General features: G+C 46.7%; 1 protein-coding gene across 1 annotated transcript; it reads left to right on the top strand.

Annotated features, from left to right (window-relative positions):
- Nucleotides 1–1340: 1340 nt before the first annotated feature.
- LOC102568457 (actin-binding protein WASF3) lies at nucleotides 1341–26039 on the top strand. The gene is made up of 8 exons (XM_014607168.3): nucleotides 1341–1495; nucleotides 6738–6872; nucleotides 11554–11707; nucleotides 13407–13524; nucleotides 14964–15139; nucleotides 16035–16298; nucleotides 19312–19703; nucleotides 20495–26039. Exons 1-8 carry the CDS (start codon nucleotides 1363–1365, stop codon nucleotides 20650–20652), a joined length of 1530 nt encoding a protein of 509 aa, XP_014462654.2. The 5' UTR covers nucleotides 1341–1362; the 3' UTR covers nucleotides 20653–26039.
- Nucleotides 26040–26381: the final 342 nt, after the last annotated feature.

Raw genomic sequence — 26381 nt, 5'->3', positions numbered from 1 at the left:
CACTGAACTGGCAGACTGTGTGAGCAGGATTTATGCGCTGCTTTCCATTCTAAGCAGCTGGGCTCTTGTAACGGATGGACAATAACCCAGTTCAGATGAGGAAAAAGCTAAGGGGGGAGCATTTGGATCCGAAACACATGCAAAACAATTGGAAATAGCCAACGCACAAAAATGCCTTTGAAGGCTTGATGTGCTGGTGGAGGGCAGGGTGGATGCAGACAACTCACATTGGTGGATTGTGGCACGCTTGTTAAAAGTGAAAACCAAAGAGATTTCCACCCAGCTGGAAATAACAGAATTATGCCCGATGGTTGGTTTCACTGTGGGTCAAATAAGGCTTTTCAGGAGACGAGGATACGAGCTGGACAGCTCAAGGGTTGGGTGAGGGCATGTGGAGCTTTACAGTCCTAGGGCTCTGCTTAGAATTCAGTTCGGGGAAGGTCAGTGTCAGGGTGCAGTTACCGTTTGATGATGGTTTGGTTTCCATATGGGTGATGTCCTCAGCAAGACTGAATGGGCTCCTCAGTAGTGTCTCACCAGGCAGGCTGAATACTGAATGGGCCACAGCCTCATGAGGAATCTCTGCCTTCTGGAGATGTCCTGAGCCAGAGCGGAGGCCTGCTGGGAGGACTGGGTGGAGAAGGGTTTGCCCTGTGGCTGTTGGCGCTGAACCCTATTCTTGGAGAGTGAAGTGTGGTTTCTAGGGCTGTCAGTCCGGTGTCTTTTGTTAGTGCTAAATTCACTTAAAATGAATTACGCTTCTATTGTTAAAGCTTGTGGCTTTAAACATTCAAAGTCATAAGCAGCTAGAAAGAAACCTTCCCCTTCAGTTGTGCACGGGCTCCTTCTGTGGGAATGCGGTCCAGCCACCCACCTTCCTCTCTGAGTGCGTGGACGTGTATGGACCGATGCTGTGGAAACGGAGCCTAGTCAGAGAGTTGTGTGTTCGCGTGCTCTCGTCTTGCACACATGCTTAGTTCCGTGAGCTGCAAAACCGCATTGTCTGGGCAGTTCCCAGAGGCATGGCGGCTCCTGCACGTCAGCTGCCATTCATTTACATGCCCACGGCCTTCAGACTGTTACAGCGCATGAAGTGAGAGCATGACAGATCCACAGGAGGAAGGGAAACAGAGCTCCCTGCACAGCGGAGCTCAACCAGGCTCAACTGCTGCTTCAGCAGCCAAATGGCAGAGGCCTATTTTGAGAGCTGTGCTGGAGGCAGGTTGAACAGAGACGTCTGTTCCCTGCGATGAAAGGGCAGCTGCTAGGAGGATTCCTTCGATGGCAGAGGGTTCCAGACAAGCTGACTTCTCCCCTCTTTCTGCTTCTTTGCAGGGAAAGCTGTGACAATTCCCCGGAAACATGCCGCTGGTGAAGAGAAACATCGAGCCTCGTCACCTGTGCCGCGGGGCGCTTCCCGATGGGGTGACCAGTGAGCTGGAATGTGTAACCAACAGCACCCTGGCTGCCATCATCAAGCAGCTGGGAAGCCTCAGTAAGTTGCAGATGGTAGAGCATGTCTGCTTCCTCGGAGGGAGACATAGTCAGAGCCAGGGTTTGTTCATTGTCCTCCAGATAATCAGTTCTGGACTTCACAGGGCAGGATGTCAGCTGGTCTCAGTGGAGCTGCCCGGACTTGCGCCAGCTGGGAATCTGGCCCACTGATTTTCAATTCCTGTGGAAGGCAGTGGAAAGGCTTCGGTCCACTTCAGCAGGAGTTGGATATGGCCCTGAGGGGCAAAGTGATCATCGTATTTTATTTTCATTACCAATATTTTGAGGATTATAAAGAATCGCAGGCTTTGTAAAGAACTTTACAGTAAATGCTACCAATAATTTGGCTAAAACAATGACAAGGAAAAAAAAAGACCTCTATCCATTTGAAGGCCCAGGCAGCACTGTTTTAAGATACTCTGGCACTGCTTCCTTTCATGGCTGCCTGGCTCATTTGTATAGGAAATTTTAGATCTCTTAGCTTAAATGTTTGAGGTATTCCCTGGTCCGGAATCAGGAAATAATCAATTTTAGTAGGATAAAGTGTTGCTCCTTTTCTAACGGGCCTTGTAGAACAGTCCTAGAAACAACTGCCTCCCCCCTCAATCAGTGCTTAACTTGAACTTTTTAGATAACAACTAGTAAAAGCAGAAAGATTTTTGTAATTAAGGAAATCATGCTTAAAAGAAACATAACAGCAGGAAGAAGGGTTCCTTTTTCTGCTATTGAGCCATGGACGTACATTTGACTATTTAAAAACAAACCTCCAATCTAGAAATGGGGGAACTGAGTGAGTTTGTTTCATTGGGCAAGCTGGGTGAAGTGCAAACCCAAAATGAACAGCCTTGATGAAGTGTGCCTGTGATATTTAAAAACCTTTTGATTGGGACAAGCTACAGCCTGTCTGAGCAATGTAGATACGTTTGTGTGTGATGTCTCTGAGCTCCTTCTTTAAAAATGATGCTTTTTTCTCCTTTGTGAAAGGTCAGATTTTTAGTGGTCCAGATAATGTTACAAAATGTAAATACTTAGTAGGTAATGAGCACAGTTCTTTTCCTCAAAGCCTTTTAACCAGACTTCTTCCTTTTTGAATTCCTGGGGAAGTTCCCCTCTACTTCTAGTGCCATTCATAATCTTACATTTTTCTTTCAGCCAAAGGATGAAACAACACAAAGAGCTCAGGAAAATGGCATAGGCAATGCAACTGATACTGGGCAGCCCTGACCACGATCCTGTTAAAGTCAGCCGTAAAGCTTCCATTGACTTTAATGAGGGCCAGAGCAGGCCCAATGAATAGCACTAACCTGAAGCAAAAGACTACAGGCTAAATTTTGCTTCAGTTCTGCTGCTGAAATCAATGGTGTCAGCTTGGCTTTGTGCTGGTGGAACTGGGAGAAGAGGTTTTCATGGCACAAGTATTGTATAAACAAAGAAAATGAAAAATATTTGAAATCTTACAGATCTGTGCTGCATTTGTGAGTTTTGTTTAGATGCAGCTCCAATATGCAGTGTGTGGGGACAGTTCAGAGCAGGATGCTTATTAGTCAATCCCAAGGAGTTTTTATGCTGGCAAACACTGAATTTGACTGCTTGGTCAGTTCTCCATGCGTGCTTGAATCTGGTAGGGAATGCCGAGCTAAGGCTCAACAAACACAGTGCTGCTAACGGCCTCTTTCTTTACCCAATCCTTCCTTAGCATTCATCAGATGTGTAACTGTGAAGCTTTGTGTCCTAGGCAAAACTCTGCTGGAAAGGGGTGCCAAGTGCCTGAGACTGATGTGGGTGGATGTATGGGGGTGAGTTTTACCTGCCCGGGGGACTCAGGCTGCTTGTGCTGAGTTGTTGCTGCTGCTGCTACAGCAGCAGTATGGCATCCCTGTACTTGGCTGCCGTTACTGCAGTGGTGCAGACTTCCCCGGGGGCTGCTGTTTTGATGCCCCTCTCTGACTTGATGCCGAGGGCTGGTGCTCCATTCACCCATTTCTGGTAGCCTTTCAATGACAGAAAAGCAGTCCCTCTGGAAGTTATCGGGCAGTCTTCAACCAAACAAACAATTTTCCTATGTCCAAGCAGTGTGTCAGCTTCCCCTCGCCCACCTTACAGAAGTGTTTGCTGCTGAGATTCAAGAAAAAAATTTACAAATCCTTATGTGCAGCAGCACCTTTTGTGACTGACCCAAATCCAGACTTTTACATGTGCTATGCATCCTGGATTGTCTTTCCTTTCCTCTGTACTTTGCTAAGATTCGACAGTGAAACCAGCTTCCTTAGTCGCATTACCCTGGCTTCTTGTGAGCTTCCCGTCCTGGGTTTCAGATGTAGGGAAATGCACTTCTCTGTGGAGTGTCCAGTACCACAGAATAGCTGAGTGTAGTCATTTCATAGGCACATAGAGCCTACTGTGAATAGAAACGTTGCCAGGATTAATTTTTTTCTACTATTAAAACTTAAATCATGGGATCTACACCAAGTAGGAAGGGCCCCTTTTTTATCTACAAGGCAGGACTTGAAAATATCGACTGAAGCACTAGGTGTATTTTTGCTTCAGTAATGACTGTAAATGAATAATGCATTGTTTTATCTAAGAGTAACTTACATGATTACCATTTTCTCACTGTTCAGATTTATAATATTTTTTCACAGCTATTTTGATTATGTCTGGTCCAGTAGTGCCAGAAGCCACAGCCAAGATCAGGACTCTGATGTGCCAGGCACTGTACATAGAAGTACCAAGAGTCAGTCTGTGCCCCAGAAAGCTTAGACTTTCTAAATATATAAGAAGGGAAAAAATGGGTGAAGAGAGATCTAGAGAGATGTGGTGACCTGCTCAGGATTTCCTGGAGCTGGGAATAAAATCTAGGTCTCTGGACTTCCAGTCTAATGACCTGAATGCTAGATCTTGCTGCCTTCCTGTAGAGCCCATTACAAGACACTAAACAATTTAGGGGATTAGTGATGGACTTCTGGAACCAATTATTTCCAGGATCACAATGTGAATTTGGCCCAGATGGGCACTCATATTGTTATTCTATGGTAGTTAATCACTACTACCCTCTGCAAAATTAATTTTGAGGGGACTTTCCAGTTCTTGGTGGGGATCTAGCTTCTACAAGGCACTAACTCCTCCCACATCCTCAACCCCTTTAAGTTCAGCACAGAGGCTAAGGAGAAAATAGGATGTGGACAATGAACTTGCCTCTCATCTACTTTCTCTGGGGCAAGCCTACACTGTGGCTACCCAGGCTTATTTTACATGTAATTACTCCATATACAGAAGCCTGAGTACTCCTGGGCTCTCAACCTCATTTCTTTCATTAGCATTAAATTCACTTGTATATAAAAAAATGCAATGCATGTTTTCTGAGCCCTTCAGAGCCCAACAGTTGATAGTAATGAACCACATGTGGGGGAATGTGGTGGGAAGCCAACACAGTATGTTCCTTAGCTACATGGTCTTTTTGTTACAGTGTTTTATTGTGAGATTAGTGTATTGTAGCTGCTCTAGGCAAAGACATGTGACCAGCAAAGCATCCAGTTCTCTCTGCAAATATGAACTGGCATTACACACACACACACACACACACACACACACACACACACACACACGGCTCATCAGAAATAATGGAAATGAAAAATAATCCCAAAGCTACATTAAGCTTGGTTGAATTGATTGTATCAGACAGAAAGCAGCAGAGCACAGGATCTGCTGTTCATAAACAATGTCCATTTACATTTTAAGTTCCTTGATGTAAAACCACAAGGGGCTTTTGCTCCTTGAAATTGAAGCAAACAGCTCATAACTGTCATTTTAAAGGCACTGGGTTTAAAGCTGAAGAAAAAAGTGAGAGGGGGAGATCTAATTAAGTGTATTGTGCTCAATATGATTCTCACCTGCAGGTGTCAGTAGTGCTCTGAAAAGCATTATGTGAGTGACTCGGACCTTTCCCACAGTAAAAGATGAACATAGACATGTGATGAACTGTGAAATAAGATAAGCAGCCTTAATTTAGGGTCTTTCAGCCTAAATGTGTAGTGGGCATTTTCCTCTTTGCAGTTGACTCAAGCTTAGCGTAATTTTTTTGTACGTTCAAGGCTGAATTCTTTCAGGGCACTTGAATTGAGATGGATGATATTACAGAGAACAATACAGCTCTCAGCAGCACAAGAGATCCCTAGCAAAGCAATTAAACTGAACACACGCACACACGCGCGTGCGTGCACGCACACTCACACATACACAGATTGACACTTGGATTGGCTACACCAGCTCAATTTATATCCCCTCTGTTGGACACAGGCAGTGTTGTTCAGTGGGACTGGGACTACACATGCCTTGGTTTTATTCTTATTCCTAGCTCTCCCATTGATCTGCTGTGACCTTGGTCAATCACATCCTGTGCCACTTCCTTCTTGTTTTGGCCACGGCCACCTGATTCACTCTGGGTTGTACACAACAACTTGCTGTTGATTTTGATTATAATGCAACCAGTTCATGGGCACACAAGATGGGTTGGTTTTGGTGGTAGTCATTCTGGCCCCTGAGAACTTCATGGCAATATTAGACAAGAGAATCAGGTTCTTTGGGCTTTAAAAGAAGAGTTCTCCTTCAAGCCCAATGAGAACATGTCATTAGCAAGCAGCAGTACTCAGTATAAGGCACATATTTTGCTTCTGTTCAGGAGAGGGTACTGGTATACACACATGCACATACCTACACCCACACACCAGTCAGCTTATAAAAAAGAAACACTTCCTGTACGCTGTATGTAACTTATACAAATTATATATGAAAATGACAGGGGCAATGTTGAGTAAATAAGAGGAAATCTTTTCCATTGCACATATTCCCCTCTTTCATTAGCACTTGCTTTGGCCATTGAAAGAGAACACTTTGGGGCACGCTCAAAATACAGAAGGATTCTTGCAAGCAGGAAGACCATGTAATGGCTGAGTGTCTTCATTCCCTCTGTTCAATGTCTCCCAGGTTCTCGGCAGGAATGCACTGCGCATACTGAGGGGTGGTGTAATGCAAATTGGAGGCTCTTGGGAAAGAATGGCAGGGGATGCAGACAGTATCGTAGGAAACAAATGGGAAGGCCAGGCTTGTATTGGGCTAAGCTTGTCTTTTGTCTAGATGTTCATGTAGGAAAGTCCTTACATTTATCTCTGTTTTCCTTTACAACTAAATCAGTTAGTTCTCTGTTGAGCTATGTGGACACCCCCCATTCTCTTTTGTTTTCTAAGGCAGACATGCTGAAGACATATTTGGAGAACTGTTCAATGAAGCCAATAGTTTCTACATGCGGATGAACTCCCTGCAGGAGAGGGTGGATCTGCTGGTGATCAAGGTCACTCAGTTGGACTCCACTGTGGAGGAAGGTAAGATGGAGCTGGTCAGTAGGAGCTGCCTCTGTTCATCTCTTCTAGTGTGGCTGTGGGATCTAGTAGTTGGTAGAAATTTCAATCTTGGCCCTGTCCTTCCTCTCTATTTCTGTTAGGAGAGCAGCTCATGGAGAGTCAATCCAAAGAAAGAGAGGTTATTAAACTCTTGCCATAGTGGCTGTTTAAACAGAAATGTATTCTTATTGCTGCTAAGGCTGTGATGGCCACAGCCAAATAAGTTTATAGCTGGGGAGGCAATAAGTAAGGAAGTTCATCATTTCAACACCGAACAAAACATGCCATTCTGTAAGGAACACAGTGTGTGTGTGGAAATTTTAAAAGGGCATTTTAAGAGCAAAATATACAGACCTGACTCCTGATTCTACTCCGGATATGTGAAGGAGCTAGATGAAAGCACAGGAGAAAGGTGTTCTCTGGCACGTATTCAGCCACCAACATGGAGGCAATTAGGAACAGCCATTGAATTCCCCTAGTCCAGGGGTTTTCAACCTTTTTTAACAAGTGTACCTCTTTGGTCTCAAAGTTTCAGCTCATGTAGCCCTTTATATTTTTTATTGTTTTTAAAGGGTGGGGGGCAGATCGAGGCCCCGTGGTGAGGGAGGAAGTGGGGCTGGGGCAGGCGCTGCATAGGCAAAGGGAGAAAAAATGTTTTGGGTGACACCCACCCCCCAGCAGGTAAGTTTGTGGGGGAAGGAGCAGGGGAGGGGAAAGAGCCGTGGGCAGCAGGGGGGAGAGAGAGGGGGCAGATTGAGACCTCCACAGTGAGGGAGGGAGCAGGGCACAGGCAGGAGTGGGGCCCTGGCCAGGCTGGGTGATGGGACAAGTGGAGACCTGGGGGTGTTTCACTCACCCTAGCCCCTGGAGCCCTGCTCACCCCAGCCCCTCCTCCTGCCCTGCTCCCTCCCTCACCACAGGGGCCTCAATCTGCCCCTCCCCATACGGTGGTGAGGGAGGGTGTGGGACTGGAGCTCAAGACCCCCACAGTGCAGGAGGGAGTGGGGCAGGGGCAAATCATTCATCCCTACCCCTGCCCCACTCCCTCCTGCACTGTGGGGGTTGTCCCACAACCTGAACTGGTCGGGGCCCCATTCACCGGGAATGGTGCCCCAGACAGGCCAGGTCATGGGACAGTCGGGGCCCAGGGCATGGTGTGGGAGCCTGGCAAGGGGGCACATGCCCCCCCTGGGCTCCCCGGTGGTGCACACAGTGGTGAGAGCCACCCACCCGCATCCCTGGATGAGCTGGTAGTGGCACTGGGAGCAGGGCTATGGGAGGGTCTGCAACCACCCCAAAATTCACCGTAGCCCCCCAACCTCCTCCTAGTGCAGCCCAGCCCAACACCCCCACCAGGAACACCCCAGAACTGCTCTGGCCCTAGCCTGCAGCGGCCCACAGCCTGCCCTGCACTGCATGCTGATCCAGGGGCACATACTCCCCATGCCCTCCTGGGGGCATGCAGAGCAGCAGTGCTGGGAGGGGAGGGTGAACGGGGGTGGGGCTCGCACTTGGCTGCCACTGCCCTGCTTGGCCGCATGCCATGCCACTTTCTCCTGTCTGGTTGCGGCTCCAAGGGTTGCTGACTGGCCTCGTGCCCGTCCAGTCGCATGCAGCTAGGGGTGGGCACAAAACATGCTCCCCCTCCCTGCCCAACCCTCCCCCCCCGCCATTCAGACCTTCACAGCTCTGCTGCAGGGGGTAGTGGCCAATCAGGACAGTGAGCTGAGGTCGGGGGCAGAGAGGTGCCATGGTGTGCTGTGTGGGGCCGGCGGCACCCAGTGCATCCCTGCCCCGGATAAGAGGCGAACGCACCGGGGCACGGTCCATCCCTGCCCTCCTGTCTGTCCTTGTGCACCCTGTACAACATTTCTAAGTACCCCTGGGGGTACATGTATCCCTGGTTGACAATCCCGGCCCTAGTCCACCTAGCCCAGCATCCTGTTACCAGCAGTAGAGGAAGGTGCAAAAGTTCCTATGCAAATCAGTTAAGCAGTATTTAGCTGACAGGGAAAATCTCTCTCTCCCCGCTCCTCCCATCTTCTTAGTTAAAAGTTGTCCCTAAAGCTTTTATATCCTTTCCAAAACTCTGTTGTTTTAAGCCCTTGCTCTTTTAACCCTGAGTAATATAAGTCACATCCACAGGAGCTATTCTTAGCTGATGGAACAGCCTCTTGGGGCTATTGTAGCCAAGCAGAAATTAGAACAGCCCTGAGAATAAGAGGTTGATTGCAAAAGTGATCAAGATCATGGCAAGGTGGAGCGGGGAAAGGAGGTGGTATATTCTCTAGCCTGCTGAAATTACTTGGGTGCAAAGAATAACTCCCAAGCATTTTGCTGCCTGAACTTCAGAAAACAATAACTCAAGACTAATACCACATCCTAAATGGTGAATGCTGAATTCAGCTTGCTAGAAGCCATTCTTATGGCCTGTGTTTTTCTCTTTGTTGTGTGTTATTTAAGCTGATCTTTCCTGTGCTGTACTGCTTCAGAGGCAGCACCTTGGGATGTCACAGTTGCTATGGTTATTTATTTCACTAAATTCCTGAAATGCAGGTAACTTGTCAGCACTCCTCACAGGTCCTGTCTCTTAGCTGAGAGTGCAGTGAGTCACTTTTCACTTGGGATCACAGAAAATACTCACCTGGACAAGGAGAACTGGACAGTCTGTCAGTACCTCTGAATGATAACTGAAGAGAAGATCAAAACAGTCCTTTCAGGCTACATCTCCACCTCCTGTGGCCTCAGTGGTTGCTTTTGTAGCCTCCCTTGCTGAATATGTGATGAGAAAATACTGCAGGCAAACGTGTGAACAGTTGTCTTGCTTAGGAGTAGAGAGAACACATGCAGTGGCTTGGTAAGCTTGTTGCATAAGATTGGCCTGGGAGAAAAGCATAGGATGGGGTGAGCTGAAAACCTCTTCTGGATAAATCAGGGAGATGGACACACAGTTATAGTAGACCACACTTCAAACGCCCTTATGGAGGTGAGAGATGTGAGGACCCTGTGCTGTGGAAGAAACAGGCAAGTCACTGCCAAGTGGGTCACACGTAGGGCACTGTAATACCTAGAGTGCTCTCATGTTGGAATGTGGGGGTAAAACTTGTACACGTGACCCCACTGCTGTCTCCCACAAGTCTCCTCCCTGTGACTTACAGAGCAAAATCACTCTGTTTACACTCAGTCACCAGGAGGGGCATTTTCTAAGTTCCACTGCTGTGTGCAAAGAGGACTTACCTAGGAGCTGGGAGCTGCCTCTGTACATGGCGTGTGCGGTTAAGGGAGTACAGCACACTGCTGCAGAGGGGTACAGTCTGTCTCTCCTTGGCCATTTAGCCTTTGTAATGTGCAGTGGGTCCAGACAGCTTATGCTAACAGGGAATTACTTTTTGTGCTTGCCTGAAGCAATTCTATAGCTCTCACTGGACGCATCTACACGAGGCATTTATTTGCAGAGTTGATTAATTAGCTCCACAGTAAAACATCACTGTCTATGCATGTGGTGCTATTAGAATGGAGTAAACTGATTAACTCCACCACAGGATAGTACTGCCAGGCACAAGTACTGGTTTATGGCAGTGTAAGGGTAGACACAGATGGGACTGGCTAGGGCACATGGGTGCTACAGTGCAAGGCTGCTTACTGGCTAGCCCTGCACTGGAGGTCCTCATGCCCTAGCCAGCCCCTCCACAGCCTGCTGAGCCAGGTCAGAGCAGCCCCAGGCTGACCCCCAGGGTCTCCTGCCAGCTGGGGCTGTGCAGCCTTGGCTTAACATGCTGCGGTCCCGGGTGCATGTGTAAACGCTGTGCTTAGGAGCACTAAACTCTGGTGTGAACTGTGCCAGAATTTATTCAGCCACATTAATTTCATGTGCCTACTGTGACCCAAGACTCAAGGATTAAGACGTCCACTTCCCTTCAAAAGAAGGAAGACAGACCTCCTAGCAGGGCTGTCACCATATGTGACTATGCATGAGCTCCGATCTGTTCCCTTTGCTCAGCCCACTGCTATTTTCCACTCGGTGGGAGCTCCTTCAGCACAACTTACAGGCGAGTTGGCATGTCAGCCTGGCAGAGACAAAGCTTTTGATGGCTCAAGCTGCTGTGGTGGAGGCTTGATTCCCTCTCCCTACCCTACAGTTCTGCCTCTTGTGCCTACACACAGGAGAGGCAGAGGCAAAGGTTGATGAGAAAGGGTAAAAGAGACTGTGAGCAAGTGTGGAGGATTTCAGGAATTCTTCCCAAGGGCTTTGTTTTCAGAGTGAAGCAGTAGAGAGGTAGAAATGGTGATGCTCTGGGCACCATTAGCATCCAGTGAGCTGGTGTGTTTTTCTGTGCACATACATGAGCTAATACCATTAAATCTGGTTAACATTTTGAATGGCTTTGATTTAAGATAGGTGTGTAACTCAAGTGCTGGGCACAGGCTGAGAACATCAGCTGGGCAATGTAGGTGCTGAGCACAGACCACAGAGCAGTGCCCAAATGCTAAAGGTTGAGTGTAAAGGATAGGATGCATTGCAATGGCTGGGTGCCAGGAGCAAAGGCCAGCCTCAGAGCATGGATACTGAGCAAATGGTGTAAGCTTCATGGTAAGAACACAAAGGGCAGTAGTCCCTAACTCTGTTCCTTGGTTCCTTAAAGTTTCCTTCTTGTACTTACAGTTTCGCTGCAGGACATCAACATGAGGAAGGCATTCAAGAGCTCGACTGTGCAGAACCAGCAGGTGGTCTCTCGGAACTCCATCCCCAACCCAGTGATGGAAATGTACCAGCGCTGTGACAAGCCTCCACCACTGAATATCCTCACCCCATACAGGTACAGCATGGGCCCAAGCAAGGCTTTTCATGTACACTATGACTCTAGCTCATGCGACAAGCTGTTCGGTGTAGACCAGACAATTGCCATCCTCATTTGGAAGAGGTTCTCCTTTAAAATGTGAAGGACCCAGGTTTGTTTTGCCTCATACTGGTTATAACCGAGTATTACTTCATTGCCTTCACTGCTGTTTATCTTGATTTACACCAGCATAAGCAAGATCAGAACCAAGCTGGATACTCTATTCCTGCCATAGGTGACATGTAGGAGGGAATGGGGGGGAGCATGTGCCCCCCGGAGACTGGCCACTGCCAAAGCCGCCACCAGCTTCTGCACGCACTTACCGCTCGCTGCCCCTTCCCCTGGCTCACTGCCACTGACACCACTGCTGGCGTCTACAGGTGGTCCCTGTTCGCTGCTGCCAACACCACCACTGGTGTCTGTGGGTGGTTCCTACTTGCCACTCACCAAGGCCCCCCCCGCCAACGCCACCGCCAGCATCTGTCCCCACTCACCACCAATGCTGCCGCCTAGTGGTGCCCATGCAGTCTTGGGAGCCACCAGTTGTTCATGATTCCTGCTACTCTACTGGGTTTCTTCTGGCGACAGCCCACTGGTGATCTTGTTCTGAGCCACTGTGATTGAGAAACCCTGAGGTCACAGTCACCAGTGAGAGTTATTGGGTGATTACAAGTAAATATCAATTTGCTGTTTGGTGGGTGCACAAGAAATGATGCCCTCTGTGGTGCCTAAGTCCACTGAGGCACCTAACAGATGAAACAGGACAGGGGTGGGCAAAATGGTGGATCTGACTGGTGGCCGGACTCTATTTCTCAGCAGCCCCTGCCTGTGTCATTGCAGCCAGTTTCCAAGGAGACCCCAGCAGTGGTGGGGTTGTGACAGTGCGGGGCCAGGATTTCCAAGGAGACCAGCCTCAGCAATGCTGGCAGGACACACAGCTGGGTGGGGAGTTGCTCCAGGGCCAGGTCTGGGACTTGCAGTGGTGATGGTGTGCAGTGTGTGGGCAGCGGATCTCAGTTCTGCCCCAGCTCCGGACCGTGCTGTCACTGCTGCAGTATCCCAGCCATGAAGCAGCTTCCTTGTTCCCAATCCACCCTGCAGGCCAGACTTTGCCTGCCCCTGGAATAGGGTTCGGCCTCACAAGTTTGCTTAATGCAAATAATAGTCTGTACTTGCAGAATGTGCTTTATTCAGTGGTAGACATGAGATAGCATCATTGATCTAAGTTAGAGCAGAAACTCTAAACTTCCCTTGTGTCCCTGGGGAGCAGCAGTAATATCTGAGGCCTTCTCCAAAAAGCTAAAGGGTTTCCTCTTGGGGTCTTCATCAGCCTGTGTATCAGCCATGCCTTAATAAACTACCTGACTTTAAAGCCTACAGATTTGTGACTGCATCCCATAAGCAAAATCTTCATTGTAGTGGAAGGGGATTGAAGGAAGAAGTGAGTGGGGAGGAGGATGGTGAAGGGGATAGGAAGAGAGAAGGGAATAGGCCAATGCAGAGGGGTCTTGTCTCCATTCCCTCATACCCATTGGAGTTATTTTCCCAAGCACTGAGCACATTCATGTATCATTAGTTATACCATTAAATTGGTGAGAATGTTTGATCCCATTGCTAAGAAATTCCTCTCTCTCTCTCTCTCTCTCTCTCTCTCTCTCTCTCTCTCTCATAATTTCAGAGATGACAAGAAGGACGGCCTCAAATTCTACACTGACCCTTCATATTTCTTCAACTTATGGAAGGAGAAGATGCTGCAGGCAACTGAAGATAAGAGAAAGGAGAAACGCAGGCAAAAGGTAAAGGCAACAGAGAAAGCTCCCAGTCAGGCTGTGATGAGGCCTGGGATCAAGTCTGGAATTAGTTCAAATTCTAACACTATGTGGTTCTAGTTTCTTTTTCCATCTCCTTTCTGTCTCTGGTGCAGGGACAGTATCTCTTTCTGTCATTTGCAAGGTGCCTCTTACCTTTTATCTTCTCCAGTCATAATCTCATGTTTTGACAGTGCTGCTTAGAAAGGGGACTCTTGTGGGGGAGACATATTATTGTCTCAGCCAGTGCTTGCATTTGTGGCTTCTGTGGCATTCACAGCCCCAGCCAGACCAAGAGGCTTGGGGCTTTCATATCCCTTTCTATGTGCTAGTCAGCAACTGCAAGGCTTTTACATTCAGGAAACATATAGGTCTCCTACTCCCTAGACTGTAATACATGAACCTCATGAGAGCCATTTGTGATGATGCGCCTCTTTGGTGATTTATATCACACTGTGATCTCAGTCTAACTTTTTATGGTTTAAAAATCATTCAACCTTAGTTGAAGCCTGCTGAATGCTTTGCTTCTCTTTAGTTGGCCCCTGAGAGCAGAGACACAAAGAAAATCAGGGTTTCAGCTGTAGTGAACAGATCCCTTTCCACTTACACCATTGCCCTTATGATGTGGACAAGTACTCTGCACAGTAAGAGAATAGGTATAAAGCCTGTTTCTCTACTTCACCACTCCTCTCTCACAATTGGATGTTGCTGCCTCCTCTCTTATCCGATTTGTTTTGGTTAATGGCAGATACAAAAGCACTCTAAGTAGGGCTGGATTAATTAAGTCTAAAGGCTTGGCTAGGTCAAGTAGTAAAGGTTTACTCATAAGAGTTTCTTATCCACCCTAAAGCTGTTATCTGCAGCAAGTCGGAGTAGACCTGAATTTCTAGGTTCAGTTTTCTGGCTTGTCAGTACTGTGGTTCAGGCTTCCAAATCTGTGGGTAGGTTGGACCTGTTATCCCACAGAAGACCTCTAGGATTTATGAGGACCAAAGTTCTCACAGGTGATGGTACCAGTAGATTACACATATGCTATACCAGATATTGCTCACAGTTTTCCTTTCAACTGTATGTGCACTGGGCTGGTCCAAGCTCAGCCTTGTGACTGAGTGATTGGCATCTAGGTCAGATCAGCTTTGGATGGGCTGGGACATGGATACATGAATAGACAGCAGGACTCATGGATCAGGAAAGGATCAGGAACTTAGAAAGAATAGCAAAAGCTACTAAAGGACTACATCATGGTGATGGGGAACCATGATCTAGAATAATGTGAATTTCAGCATTGTTCAATATCGTCGTTACCCTCATCCACATAGTCTAAACTCCTTGTGTGTCATCCAGCTCAGGCATACACAGCACTATATACAGCTGTTAGGCAATCACCCTACAGACCTGTTAAAAGAAAGGTGTTTGTTTGCTTCTAGGAGCAGCGGTTAGTAGAAGATTCCACTCGGGAGGTCAAGAAAGTGAGAAAAGCCCGTAACCGGCGTCTGGAGTGGAACATGATGGCATATGATAAAGAATTCCGACCCGATAACAGGTTCTCACCATCCCCATATCACATGGCCTCATCGGAAGGATCACTGTCCCCAGATAATAGGCAGGTTTTATGTATTATACATTTAGCCCATTGTTTTTTTCTTTGCTTTTTTCACTCTTTCTTTTCCTTTTCAGTTTTCTGAGTATATTGATTGCTCATGACAGTGAAGGACTCTTAGTGCTGGCTAGGAAGCAGGTTTAGGGAAGGCAGGCATTGTGCCAACAACGCCCCCAGCCCACTGCACCTCTACCGTAACGTACACTGCCACCTGCTGGTTTGGACCTGAGCCTGACAAATCATGTCTCATGTGACATGGGTTTTGTGACCTCCTTGTGGACAGGCAATAATATGAGACATTTCCATTTGGGACCTAAACTAAATCTGCAGAGGTGTCAGGCTGGTTCATTACCCTGCAGAACTCTTACTGTCTCCCTAGTCTGCTTGTACTGCCCCAATACTGCCTTGTATGTTTGTACAGCAAAAGCTCTGTTATCCGGCATCCCCCAGGAATGGGGAATGCTGGTTAATCAAATATGCCGGTTAAAAACTCAAATGTGCACTGTCTGGTGTACTCCCTGGTGTCAGTGTGCCAGGGGACAGGGAGGGGGCCCCTGCACAGGCTGCTTTGCCCTGCACAGGCTGCTGTGCTCCTGGCTGTGGGCTGAAGAAGTGAAGGAGAAGAACTCGGCTCACAGCTGAAAGCAGAAGTGGGACTTCCGGTTTCACTTCTACCGTGTCCTCCAGATGCCGGTTAGTGGAGCTTTCTGGTTGATAAAGTGCTGGATAACACAGCTTTTGCTGTACTTTGTGGCAACACCTCCCATCTCCCTGTGTTGATGCCTTGAGCCCAAATGCCAGTAGGTTCCATCATAATCCCCTTGACCTCTCCCAACTTCACTTTCCATTCCTGCTCTCCATCCAGGAATACAACCTTTGATATTTTTGTGTGCAACAGATCTTATGCATCAGATGCAGCTGATCACTCATACCCTGCCAGCCCTAACCACCCTGCACAACAGATACTAGCTCCAGCGTCGCATCTGTCAACAGACAACAAAGAGGTCATTCTAGTGGCCAACCAGGCCCAGGAACATGTATACAGACCTTCGGCAGCGGGAAGTCGGCAGAACAGTCTCAACCGTGTCCAGCAGCCCCATGTGCCACAACCTCCAGAGACTATACTGAATGGACCAAGACCTCAGATAGTCAAAGAGTATGGGTATGGAATTCAACCTTCTGTCCTTCATTATGAGACCTGTTTTTCTCCTTTTAAAATGAGTGTAGTGCTTTGAAAAGGTGACATCAATTGCCCTGGAAAGGGAGGCCCTCTATCTATGACAAGCATAAGCTAGGCAGCAATTGTCACATAGGCTAGCCCTCTGGCAGTCCCCTCAGCCTTCTTGAGGGGAGACACAGTAATTCAGCCTCCAGTGCCCATTCATTCCTTTAGCCCTCTTGTCAGGAGGTTGAAGAACACCAGTTATGGCTGTCTGTGAGGGTGGTTTATGTGAAGTCAACACATGTCTAAAAAGAACAGTACTGGAAAAAATACCATCTCCTTTCACCACAGTGCTCAGTTAGTGAGAATTTTGGCCTGGTTCAAGACTGGTCTGAATTCTGATTAGTAGTCCACAACTGAGATGTTCTCTGCCTTATTCCCAGTCCCCTGACCCATCCAGCCCTCTCCCAGCAGTTAGCATCATCCAAATAGAGGATAGCCTTTATCATTACCCAAACAAAAAACTGATGCTAAAACAGTCATGCACAGGTTCAAGTTCCAATCTCAGTCACTTCTCTGTACTATTGTTGTAACAAGGGCCTGCCCCAGGAGCAGCCATGAAGCCCCCTGGTGGCTGCTTAGCCTCTGTTCCACCTTGTTCTTGAGGCCACCTCCCCTTTTGTTCATCTGCCATGCCTTAATGTGAATATACATTTAGAAACGAGCCCAGGGATCCCTGAGCAAGAGCTCATCCATTCACAAGCTATGGTCTAATTGCTCATCCCTTAAGGGCTAATTTTGTGGCCCCATCATCTCCCCTTCTAGCCATGCCCAAGCCTTGCATATATTACCAATCAATCAATTCAGTGGCTTCTCTAGCCCTGTCTCTGCCCCCCTCTGGATGCTGGGCACTCTCTAGCCCCATCTCTGCCCCTGTCTGCACATTGGGCTCTCTCTAGCAACATATCCATTTCTCTGTATTCCCTACTTGCAGGCTTTGGCCTTGATTCCAGGCATGTTACCTGCTCAGCCCTGTTCCCAGACTCTGGCCCTGCTCCTGGGCCTGCTGGGCCCTCCCATCTCCCCCACTAGTCCTAACCCCCAAACCACGGGTGCTCTCCAGGCAAGTCCACACTATTGTACTTACCTGTCCTGCTCCTGGGCTCAAGGTATCCCTGGTGTAAGTTAGGGGCTCCTCTGGTGGCCTCCTGCTCAGGAGCAATTTCTCCCATGACCTCCAGGACCAGACTGCCTGCTGCAGCTCAGGCCCTGGGCTTATATATTCTCTAAACCTGCCCCCCTTCCATTCCTCTTCCCTTGAGTGCCACCTAAGCCCTGTCTGCAGACTTTCTCCTCTTAAAGTAACAGGAGCTCCCTATTACAACCATACAGCTGAGTGCAAAGGTATGTTTGAGAGCAGAATTCAGATCAAGATGGTTGTTGTCCACTCGGAGATGGGAGCATGGCCTGAAAGCTGTTCAGAACCTTGGACAGCTTTCTGTTAGCATTTGCGTAGGAGACACCTGGCCTGTTCTGCAAGCCTTTGCCTTCCTGTTTCTCTGTGCACTTCAGCCTCCTATGGAAGAGCTTACCCCAGAGGCAAAATATAGAGCAAAACACAGGATTAAAAATAATTCATCATATTCATTTGAAATATGGCCATAGTCCTCCAAATGGCCCATTTGGGCTTCAAGTACCATTGTGTGTATATCTGGCCAGTTTCCCCTTCAAGTAAAACTATTTCAGCCTTCAGAGCTCTATAGGCAAAGTTTTCTGTACCAAATCAGTAGTATCATTTACATTGACACAGTGCTTCTCTTAGTCCAGCATCACTTTGGACATTGAGGAGGCTTGATGCCAGATGCTTTAGGGAAAGGTATAAACTCATCTGATCTTAAAAATTAATCTAATGGCACAATCCTATAGAATGGGAAGGAAATGTATTCCTCCCTTGAGATGCCAAATAAACCCTGAAGTGTGAGGACTGGTGGCTGTTGTAACTCTCACCTTGCTGGTATAATGGCAAATGCTGTTTCTGGCAAGATGCAGTGAGATGACTTGCTTTTTGAATGAATGTATAGGGCCTCATTGCAACACTATTACCCAGCCCTTTGAAACTGCACAGGCCAAAAGACATTTTTCAAATAACAGCTAGGTGATATTTTTTCTTTTTGGTGCAGCATTCAGAGTATGAGGCTGTGAGCCCTTGTCACAGCAATTGCTTCTCAGGAACACGATGGATTCAGCCAGAACTCTGTGTTCCCTTGACTTTTTCTATGTTTAAATCATCAGACATCGAATGTGTTTCCAGCATTAGCTTTTCAAAGGGGAATATGAAAATCAGGTGTCTCTTGACCAGAAGAAATGAAACCTTCCAAGAATATTGAATCTGCTTTGATTAGAGTCTCAGTTCCCATCAGGTTCTATTAGCTTCCATACTCTAGTTTGTATTATCCAGTTTTTGCTTCTCTGTCTACTCTTCCTCTTCACTCCCCACATATATCCCACACACATTTTAAATACTCAGTGAGTGACACACCAGTGCAAGATGCTTTTGTACTGCTTACACCTCCCTTTTCTGACCTATCTCCATGGCCTTGACACTTCCTTAGCAGTTACACTTGCTTGACCCAGGTCTGGATTTCGGCCCAGTATATCCACCTGCAAAGGCCACGTTCCGTGTAGTTTGTATGTGTGTGCGTCTTTCAGGACACAGATAAGATAAATAGATACGAATCACTTTAAAGGCAGCCACCTCTGCAATAAACAGGGCAGCTGGTTCATAGCTGCACCAAGCAATAGTTCAGATCAGAAAGCAGAGACAAATGCCCATGTTGGCTGGAGCCCAAACTGAGTTGGGATCTGGCTGGGATGGTTTTAAGGTAGGTGGCAGTGAGTGGAGTGTCCTTGGTTTTCTCTCTCCTCTGAAAGGTTATTGACGCATAGGATCTGTTTCAGTGAGAATGATTCCACTATTGCTATTGATTTGCTTTCTGTTCTTTAATTGTTGCAGCCAACAGCAGATGCCCATGGCAGAATACTTCGTGCCTCCTGCTCCTCCGCCCCCACCCCCTGTGATACCTTCTGCTCAAACTGCCTTCGACAGCCCCATCTCAGCACCCCCTGCTCTGGCTACCAGTGCCACAGCTTCCATGGCTCACTCGTCCTATGCACCTTCCCCACCTCCGGCTCCGCCCTGCCCATATTCTGCTTCTCCTCCTCAGACTGGCCCCATGGGCCCCCCTGTTGCCCCTCCCCCTCCTCCACCTGGCCCCCCAACAGTCACTGCTTCACCAGCTCACTCAGCATCACCCCCCACCGTTACGGTTGAGCCTCGGAAACCTCAGATCCCTCTGATACCAATGAGCGATGCCAGGAGCGACCTGCTTGCTGCGATTCGTAGGGGTGAGTTACATCCCTGGACATCAGCACTGGCCTTACAGGAGCGAGTGTGAGTGGGGCAGCAAGTTCTGCTGAGACTGCAAGAGAAGTGCAGAAGAATGGGGGGCAACTGCAGAGAGAGACCTGCACTCCAGAGGCCTGGTCCAAAGCCCATTTAAGTCCAGGGAAGGTCCTCTACTGGACAGAGGTGAAGCAGATTTTGTTGGTGACAGGGCTGGTTAAGAAAAACAAAATCCAATACATGGCTTCAAATGTGATAGAGGAATTATTTAGGGTAGCAGGAGTAGGAGACAGAGGGTGAAAAAGAGCAAAAAGACTATTTAATTTGTATTTCAGAAAAAAAAATATATACTCACACTGAAGTGTTTAGCCTTTCAGAATAACTGGTAGAAGTCCCATCACATGGGGACCCTGACATTGGACCCTATAGAGAACTTGAAAATATCTAGTAAGGATCAAATTTACATTAGCTACCTTGAGGATCCTAGTGGATAGTATGGGCACACATACTCTAATAGGTCTTTTCCGTCTCCACTTTCTACAGAGCCACAGGCTGAATAATAGTAAGGGAGACAGGCAGTGGCTTTGGAGTCCTGGTAGCACCTTGGTGTGTGTTTGTGTGTGCTTGTGCTATGAGGCGTCCTTCACTGAAGGCACTGTGTTTTCATCTCTGGAGATCTCTGGTTCAATCCACTGTTTCAGCCAATATGGCAGCCATCAAGCACACTCATAGGTCAACTGGTAGCAAGCTGGTTTTGCTGACCTTAATGGTTTTTGATCTTTCTTTAATGTAGGCATTCAACTCCGAAAAGTCCAGGAACAGTGGGAGCAGGAGGCAAAGAAGGAACCAGTTGGCAATGATGTGGCTACCATCCTCTCCCGCAGGATCGCGGTGGAGTACAGTGAATCCGACGATGACTCAGAATTGGACGATAATGAGTGGTCAGATTGAGAAAGCTGGAATGCAGTGTTGGACTGTCTCTCTCCCACTTCCTATGTGCCACTTTTCTGCAAGCAGGTGTGTATTAGTGGGCTTCCCCAAAAGTAAATACTGAAAGCCATCAGCAGTTATGGTAGTGTGACTTGCTTTTATGCTCTGTTGCATTGTTTAAAGAAATTACAGTATCATCACCATTGGTGAGTGCATTGGGGGAATGCACTTTAGAAGGAGGATAACCAAAATTTGCCCATAATAGCACCAGGAGTAAACACAATACTTCAGTCTTTAATAATGCTGAAAAACACCACTGGGCCAAGATCAATGGAGTTACTCTAGATTTATACAGGTGTGACAGAGATCAGAAGCTAACCCCAGATGTGCATTTTTAGAGAAGAAATTGCACAGGCAGCACTGCTTATTCAGCTAGATGTTAATTGTGTAATGAAAAACTCCTGGAAAAAAATCACGTTCCCTTAGAAAACCCAATCACATGGTTATAGATGTCTAGAGACCACTGTTCACTTGTTTGTGTTTTGCTCAGAGCTTTGAAATTCTGGGACTATGGGCCTCATGACCAGGGACAATCTGTGTTCATTGCTCTGCTAATTACTGACAGGAAGTGTTTGTTTTTGTCATTCACTTTGCTTTGCAACAGTCACAAAGGAGAGTTCAGTGCCATATCCCACTGTCACTTTTAAAAGCACTTCATGAGTAGGCTGAGATGTTTATGGTGTGCTTAAATTTCCATCTTGACACTCAGGTTCCCTGGAGAAAAGTGTGAAGGGGAAGTTCAGTATATACCATAGAACCAGCTGTCCTTTTGCAGCCAATAAAGAAACAACACTCTTGTTACTGCTTTGAATGGTGTAAGGCATATTGCAGGTGCAAAAGAGTGAGCAATTTAATTTAAGTTGTCTAGAGAAGATTCTAATGGCCCTGAAATGAATGGCTATTTGAACTGTTTTAATTTGTTATTTGCAATGAAACTCACTGAGCAAACTGGTGCTCTTAAGCCACCTGTTTGAAATACACAGTGAGCAAAATTTGTCCTTTTGGGTTGATTTTGTTTTTCACTCTCTAGCACTAGAGGATATGCCTGCATGATGTGAGGTTAACTCAGGCTTACTACAGAAGGAAAGGGTTAATAAGGGCCCAGTTCTTCCACTCCAGTGATGGAGTACAGCTAACCTCATGATAACAAGTAAAACTTGGCAAAATAGGGTCCTGGGTTATAATGCTGAAAATAGCACTTTGGTTTAATTAAAATAGAAAGCAGCTTATTGAAGTATTTGTGTGCAGATATTAAGGGAGAAGACATTGGAAGCCAACAGGATCCTGCATGAAATACTGAAAATTGCAGCCAGTCACAACTCTAGGAGAATGTGAAATGCATTCTGCTGCATAGAAAACAAGCTAGTGGCAATCTAGATTCTGATTGCAGTATGTGGCCATATAAGGCCCATGTACTGTAGGGGACCTAAGCTCATCAGTGAGAACTCCAGTCTCACTTCCCTTGACTGCAGTCCCATCTCCCATCTGACTTTAGAGTCCTGGATGGTAGAGGAAGTTGAACTCTCTTTCTGATGAGAATCTTGCACTTGGGTCCACCTCCTGGCTTTTAGTCCATGACAAATGGAGGATACAGACAGGTAAGAGTCAGCCACAGTGTTAGTGCTCCATTCTCTGGAGGTAGAGAGACTAGGTGAGAGATGGAGAGGGTGTGGTTGGAGTCCACAAGTGTCATTGCACACAGAGCACCATTTAGCTAGTGCAAAAACTCACCCTCAGTAACTTGGTAATGTCAGTGCTGAGCTGTACTCCAGGTATTCAGCTGTTTTCCTCCCAGAGAGGAACTTGTTCTTGTTGCAGACTGTATTCATTATGTCTCAATCACAGCCAACCTCTGGCAATTGGTGGTTCTCATAACTAACAGCTCCTTTGCTAAAAGTTATGTGTTCTTCAGGACCTTGATTCTCCTGCTATTTGCTCATAAGCAGTAACAACTATTTTCAAGGAGGCCATTACTTGCTTTGTCTAATGAAATTATAGCCTGTCCCATGGGTTTAACCATATCCAACTGCTCCCATCCCAGTACCTCCTTTAGACCATTAAGGATTGGTTTGTGGCTCTGTGAGATCTAGGCATGCCACATTCTCTTCCTTCTTCAGCAAATGTGTGAATCAGTCTGTGGGACTGAGTATTTGGTAGTGCTGTGTGGTCTAAATGAATTTTTTCATGTGACTGTGTTGGGGAAAAGAGCTCAAGAAATAGTGCTAGTGCACAGGACTGCTTGTAATATATTGTACAGAAGTTTGTGGGTTGGCACATCCATTTCTGGGAGTGGCAAATGGTACCTTTGAAGGGGGTCCCGATGGGTTGAAGCACAGTAAGCTACTATGTGAATGACCTCTTGAGGCACAGTAAGCTACTATGTGAATGACTCTCCAGTTCTAACCATGTATCTTAAACTAAATCTGAAAGGCTTCTGCGGTAAGGGGTGGAGGGTGGAGTTTCCTCTTCTCAAGCAAATCTCTGTTTGACTTTCATCAGACTGTGCGTCTGAGTGAGAGTTGTACATCACATCCTTGTATTTTATCTTTGAACCTCATGTCATGATAGTGTTACTGATATGATTATTCCTCAAACACCTGCTCCTGCTTTGCTCATTAAAACCTGGTCTAAAGTCCAATGAGACTGGACTGCTACTAACACAACATGTTATGGCTGAAGTGTGGTCAACACTTATGTTCTTATGTGAGGGTCCCAGGAACATAGGATGAACCACACTAGGTAGGATCCCAGGTCTTTCAAGTGCAATATCTGGTCTTCAGCAGCAGCCAGAACAGAAAATAGTGATAGCTATAGGTGATAGAAAATCCCCATAATGCAGTTAGCTGGTTTTTATGGAAACAAGGGAGAGGAATAAGGAAATTCCCTATATGAACTGAATAGCAATAGTTCCTGATACAGATGACATCCCAGCCAAGAAGGACAAGGAAAACAAGACAAGCACCCAGTAAAATGCAGCACACCCTCCCAACAGCATTGACCCAGAAGAGAACAGCTCACATGCAAAGCCTTTGGAGGAGGGAATGTTTAGCTGATTTGGAAGGAGCAGCAGAGCTGAACTGGGGATTCATGGTTTGCAGTGGTTACTAGAGGCGTTTGCTCTGGACACCACCCTCACTCTGCCACTGTCCCCCTGAGCAGTGGGAGAGACAGAGACAGCAAACCGCTGAATAAATTAGTAGTCAAAACCTGATGTCTTTGCTCAAGCAGAGGAATGCTGAAAGTGATGGAGATATTTTCCTCAGTGAGGTGGACAGGACTTGACCTTATGACAAGATAAGAAAAGGCCTTGTTGGTTGAAAGTAACATTTAAACAATCACATATAAGTATTTATTGTATAGTGTTGTTAATATATGTGTGGTTTTGATATGATACATACATGAAAAGAAATACCAGATAAAAGGTTTTTATTTGTAAAATGAAAATATATATGTATATAATATAGAGAGATAGAGAGGGGAATAATGAAGACATGTATTAATTGCCTTTATCTTTTATATTCATTCTATATTTATTTCATTTGGGCCACAGGGCTGTGATTAAGCAGTGATGAGGTGGGGAAACAAACCCTGAGCATTTCCCCCTGTCAGTATGGGTAGAGGCAAGGAGACAGACAGGCATTTGGGCAGGAGGGCTAAACCGCTCCTTGCTATGTTTGACTGGCCAGTAGGAATGGGACGGACTGATGAGGGACTTCCCTTTCTAACTCTTTGCAAGGACTGGGCATGATGCCTGCCCTACCGTAGCGGGTTTCTAAGATTGGAGCAATCTTACGAAGAGTGGCCAGCTGGACTTTGCAAGGTGTGTGGTGCAGAGCTGTAGGCACAGTGCCTCAGAGCAGTGATTCTCAGCCAGGCTGCTGGGGCACCCTGGGGTGCTGCGAGGTCCTTGAAGAGTGCTGCAGAAAGTATGAGGAGATCGGTAGATAAGGGCAGGCTCTGGCTCTCCCTGCCTGGTTGCTCCCCACCCCCACTGCTAGGCCTGTCTGCAAGAAGGTAAGCACTGTAATAAATAAGTTAGCTTTTTAAATGGGTGTCAATCAGTTCACAAAAGTTATGGGGGGGCCTTGAGTCTAGTGCAGAGTGCCTTGAGTCTAAAAAGGTTGAGAACCACTGCCTTAGAGAATGGCCTACAGAGACCAGTGCTACATACTGGGCCAGGGGCTTAACACTGCAGAACCTGATTCTGCTCCTCTTACACTAGTTTTGTACCTGGCTAATGCCATTACCTTCATGCCCCCAAATTACACTTGTTTTTCTGACACCATAATCAGGCCCACAGACTTGCCCAGAGATTGTCCACTCGGTGACAGATCCTGCCTGTTTTATTCAGGCTAATACCAGTGAAGGTCATGGAAGTTGCTTACTAGGACTTATTAGGCCCAAGCTAGCCCAGCTAGACCAGGGCAGGATTGTTCCCTGTAGTATATATCCTAGCACAGAGATGTGTAGTGATTTTAGTTTGCGGGGTGGCATTAGCCAACTTCCTGAAATTGCCTCTTGGTTGTTATGCAATATCCTTAGGAGCACTTAGGGCAAGGTGTTCATCTGAGATATTTAAAAAAATGATATATAGTAAGTGTGTGTGTGTGTGTGTGTGTGTGTGTGTTGTTTGCAGAGATACAGTGCAACATCAAACCCTCTCTGTTCATGAGAGCCACAGGAGCCCAGTGGACTGGCTTTTGCTTCCATATTTATTTCCATTCCGGTACTATAGGTTCCCCTCTTCTCTCTCATAAATTCCACCTGATTCTTAGCACTTGCTGATGGCCTTTTACTGCAGCTCTGTTTAGAACAGTTCCTCCCCCTTGTAAATGAGCTTATTTTATACAAAAACGTTCCAAAGGCAAAGCAGGAGGAATCATGACTCAGGCGTCTCATCCATCCGTGTAGAAGACATGATGGGCCAGATCCCCAGCTGGTGGGAACTGGCTTAGCTCTGTAAAGCTACACTGCTTTGTGTCATCTAAAAATCTAGCCATCTAGAGTACATTTTCTATGGGCCAAATCCTATGAAGGGAGGGGGGATCATTTGCCATTGACTTGCGGGGCTCAGCACCTTACATAATCAAGAACATTGCATATTTTTAGGCAGTATTAAGGCAGACAAGGTTCCTTGGGTGAATTTGATATCTTTTATTAGACCAACCCAAATAGTTGGAGAATAGTTATTAAGCAAGCTTTTGGGTTCAAAAACCCTTCGTCAGGCTAAGGACGTTTCAGCAGTTGGTGTGTGCTCTTTCTGGATGGAATGAAAAGTAAAGAAGCCAGAGGCTGGGCTGGGGAGTCAGTTGCCAGGCAGATTATTGAACCCTAATAACTATTGCCTAATAACTATTCTCCAACTATTTGGGTTGGTCTAATAAAAGATATCAAATTCACCCAAGGAACCTTGTCTGCCTATGTCCTTAGACCAACACAGCTACAACCTACACCTAGGCAGTATTAACACACTTTTGTTCCAAATTCTGTTAGGTATTAAATAGGTAGAAGACCACATCCTTCATTAGGATGTATCAGTGTAGCTCCAATGAAGTCAATGGTGTTATGGTAATTCAGCTGAAAACCTAGTTCATAAGCTTAGTGTTAAATATTGTGTGTATATATGCTTATTTCCATACACACTACCACAAGTAGGCCAGGCTATATTATACAACCTGAAACATCTAAAT

The sequence above is a fragment of the Alligator mississippiensis genome, chromosome 8, assembly GCF_030867095.1.
Source record: "Alligator mississippiensis isolate rAllMis1 chromosome 8, rAllMis1, whole genome shotgun sequence".
Taxonomy (NCBI): domain Eukaryota; kingdom Metazoa; phylum Chordata; order Crocodylia; family Alligatoridae; genus Alligator; species Alligator mississippiensis.
The sequence above is the reverse complement of the archived record's forward strand: the minus strand, read 5'-3'. Positions and strand labels throughout refer to the sequence as shown.

Excerpts from the sequence above, each read along its gene's own strand:
- LOC102568457 (XM_014607168.3), top strand. The coding sequence starts at position 1,363 with ATGCCGCTGGTGAAGAGAAACATCGAGCCTCGTCACCTGTGCCGCGGG. Across the intron at positions 16,299-19,311 it reads CAGATAGTCAAAGAGTATGG|CCAACAGCAGATGCCCATGG; the intron begins GTATGGAATTCA and ends TAATTGTTGCAG. Across the intron at positions 19,704-20,494 it reads GCTTGCTGCGATTCGTAGGG|GCATTCAACTCCGAAAAGTC; the intron begins GTGAGTTACATC and ends TCTTTAATGTAG.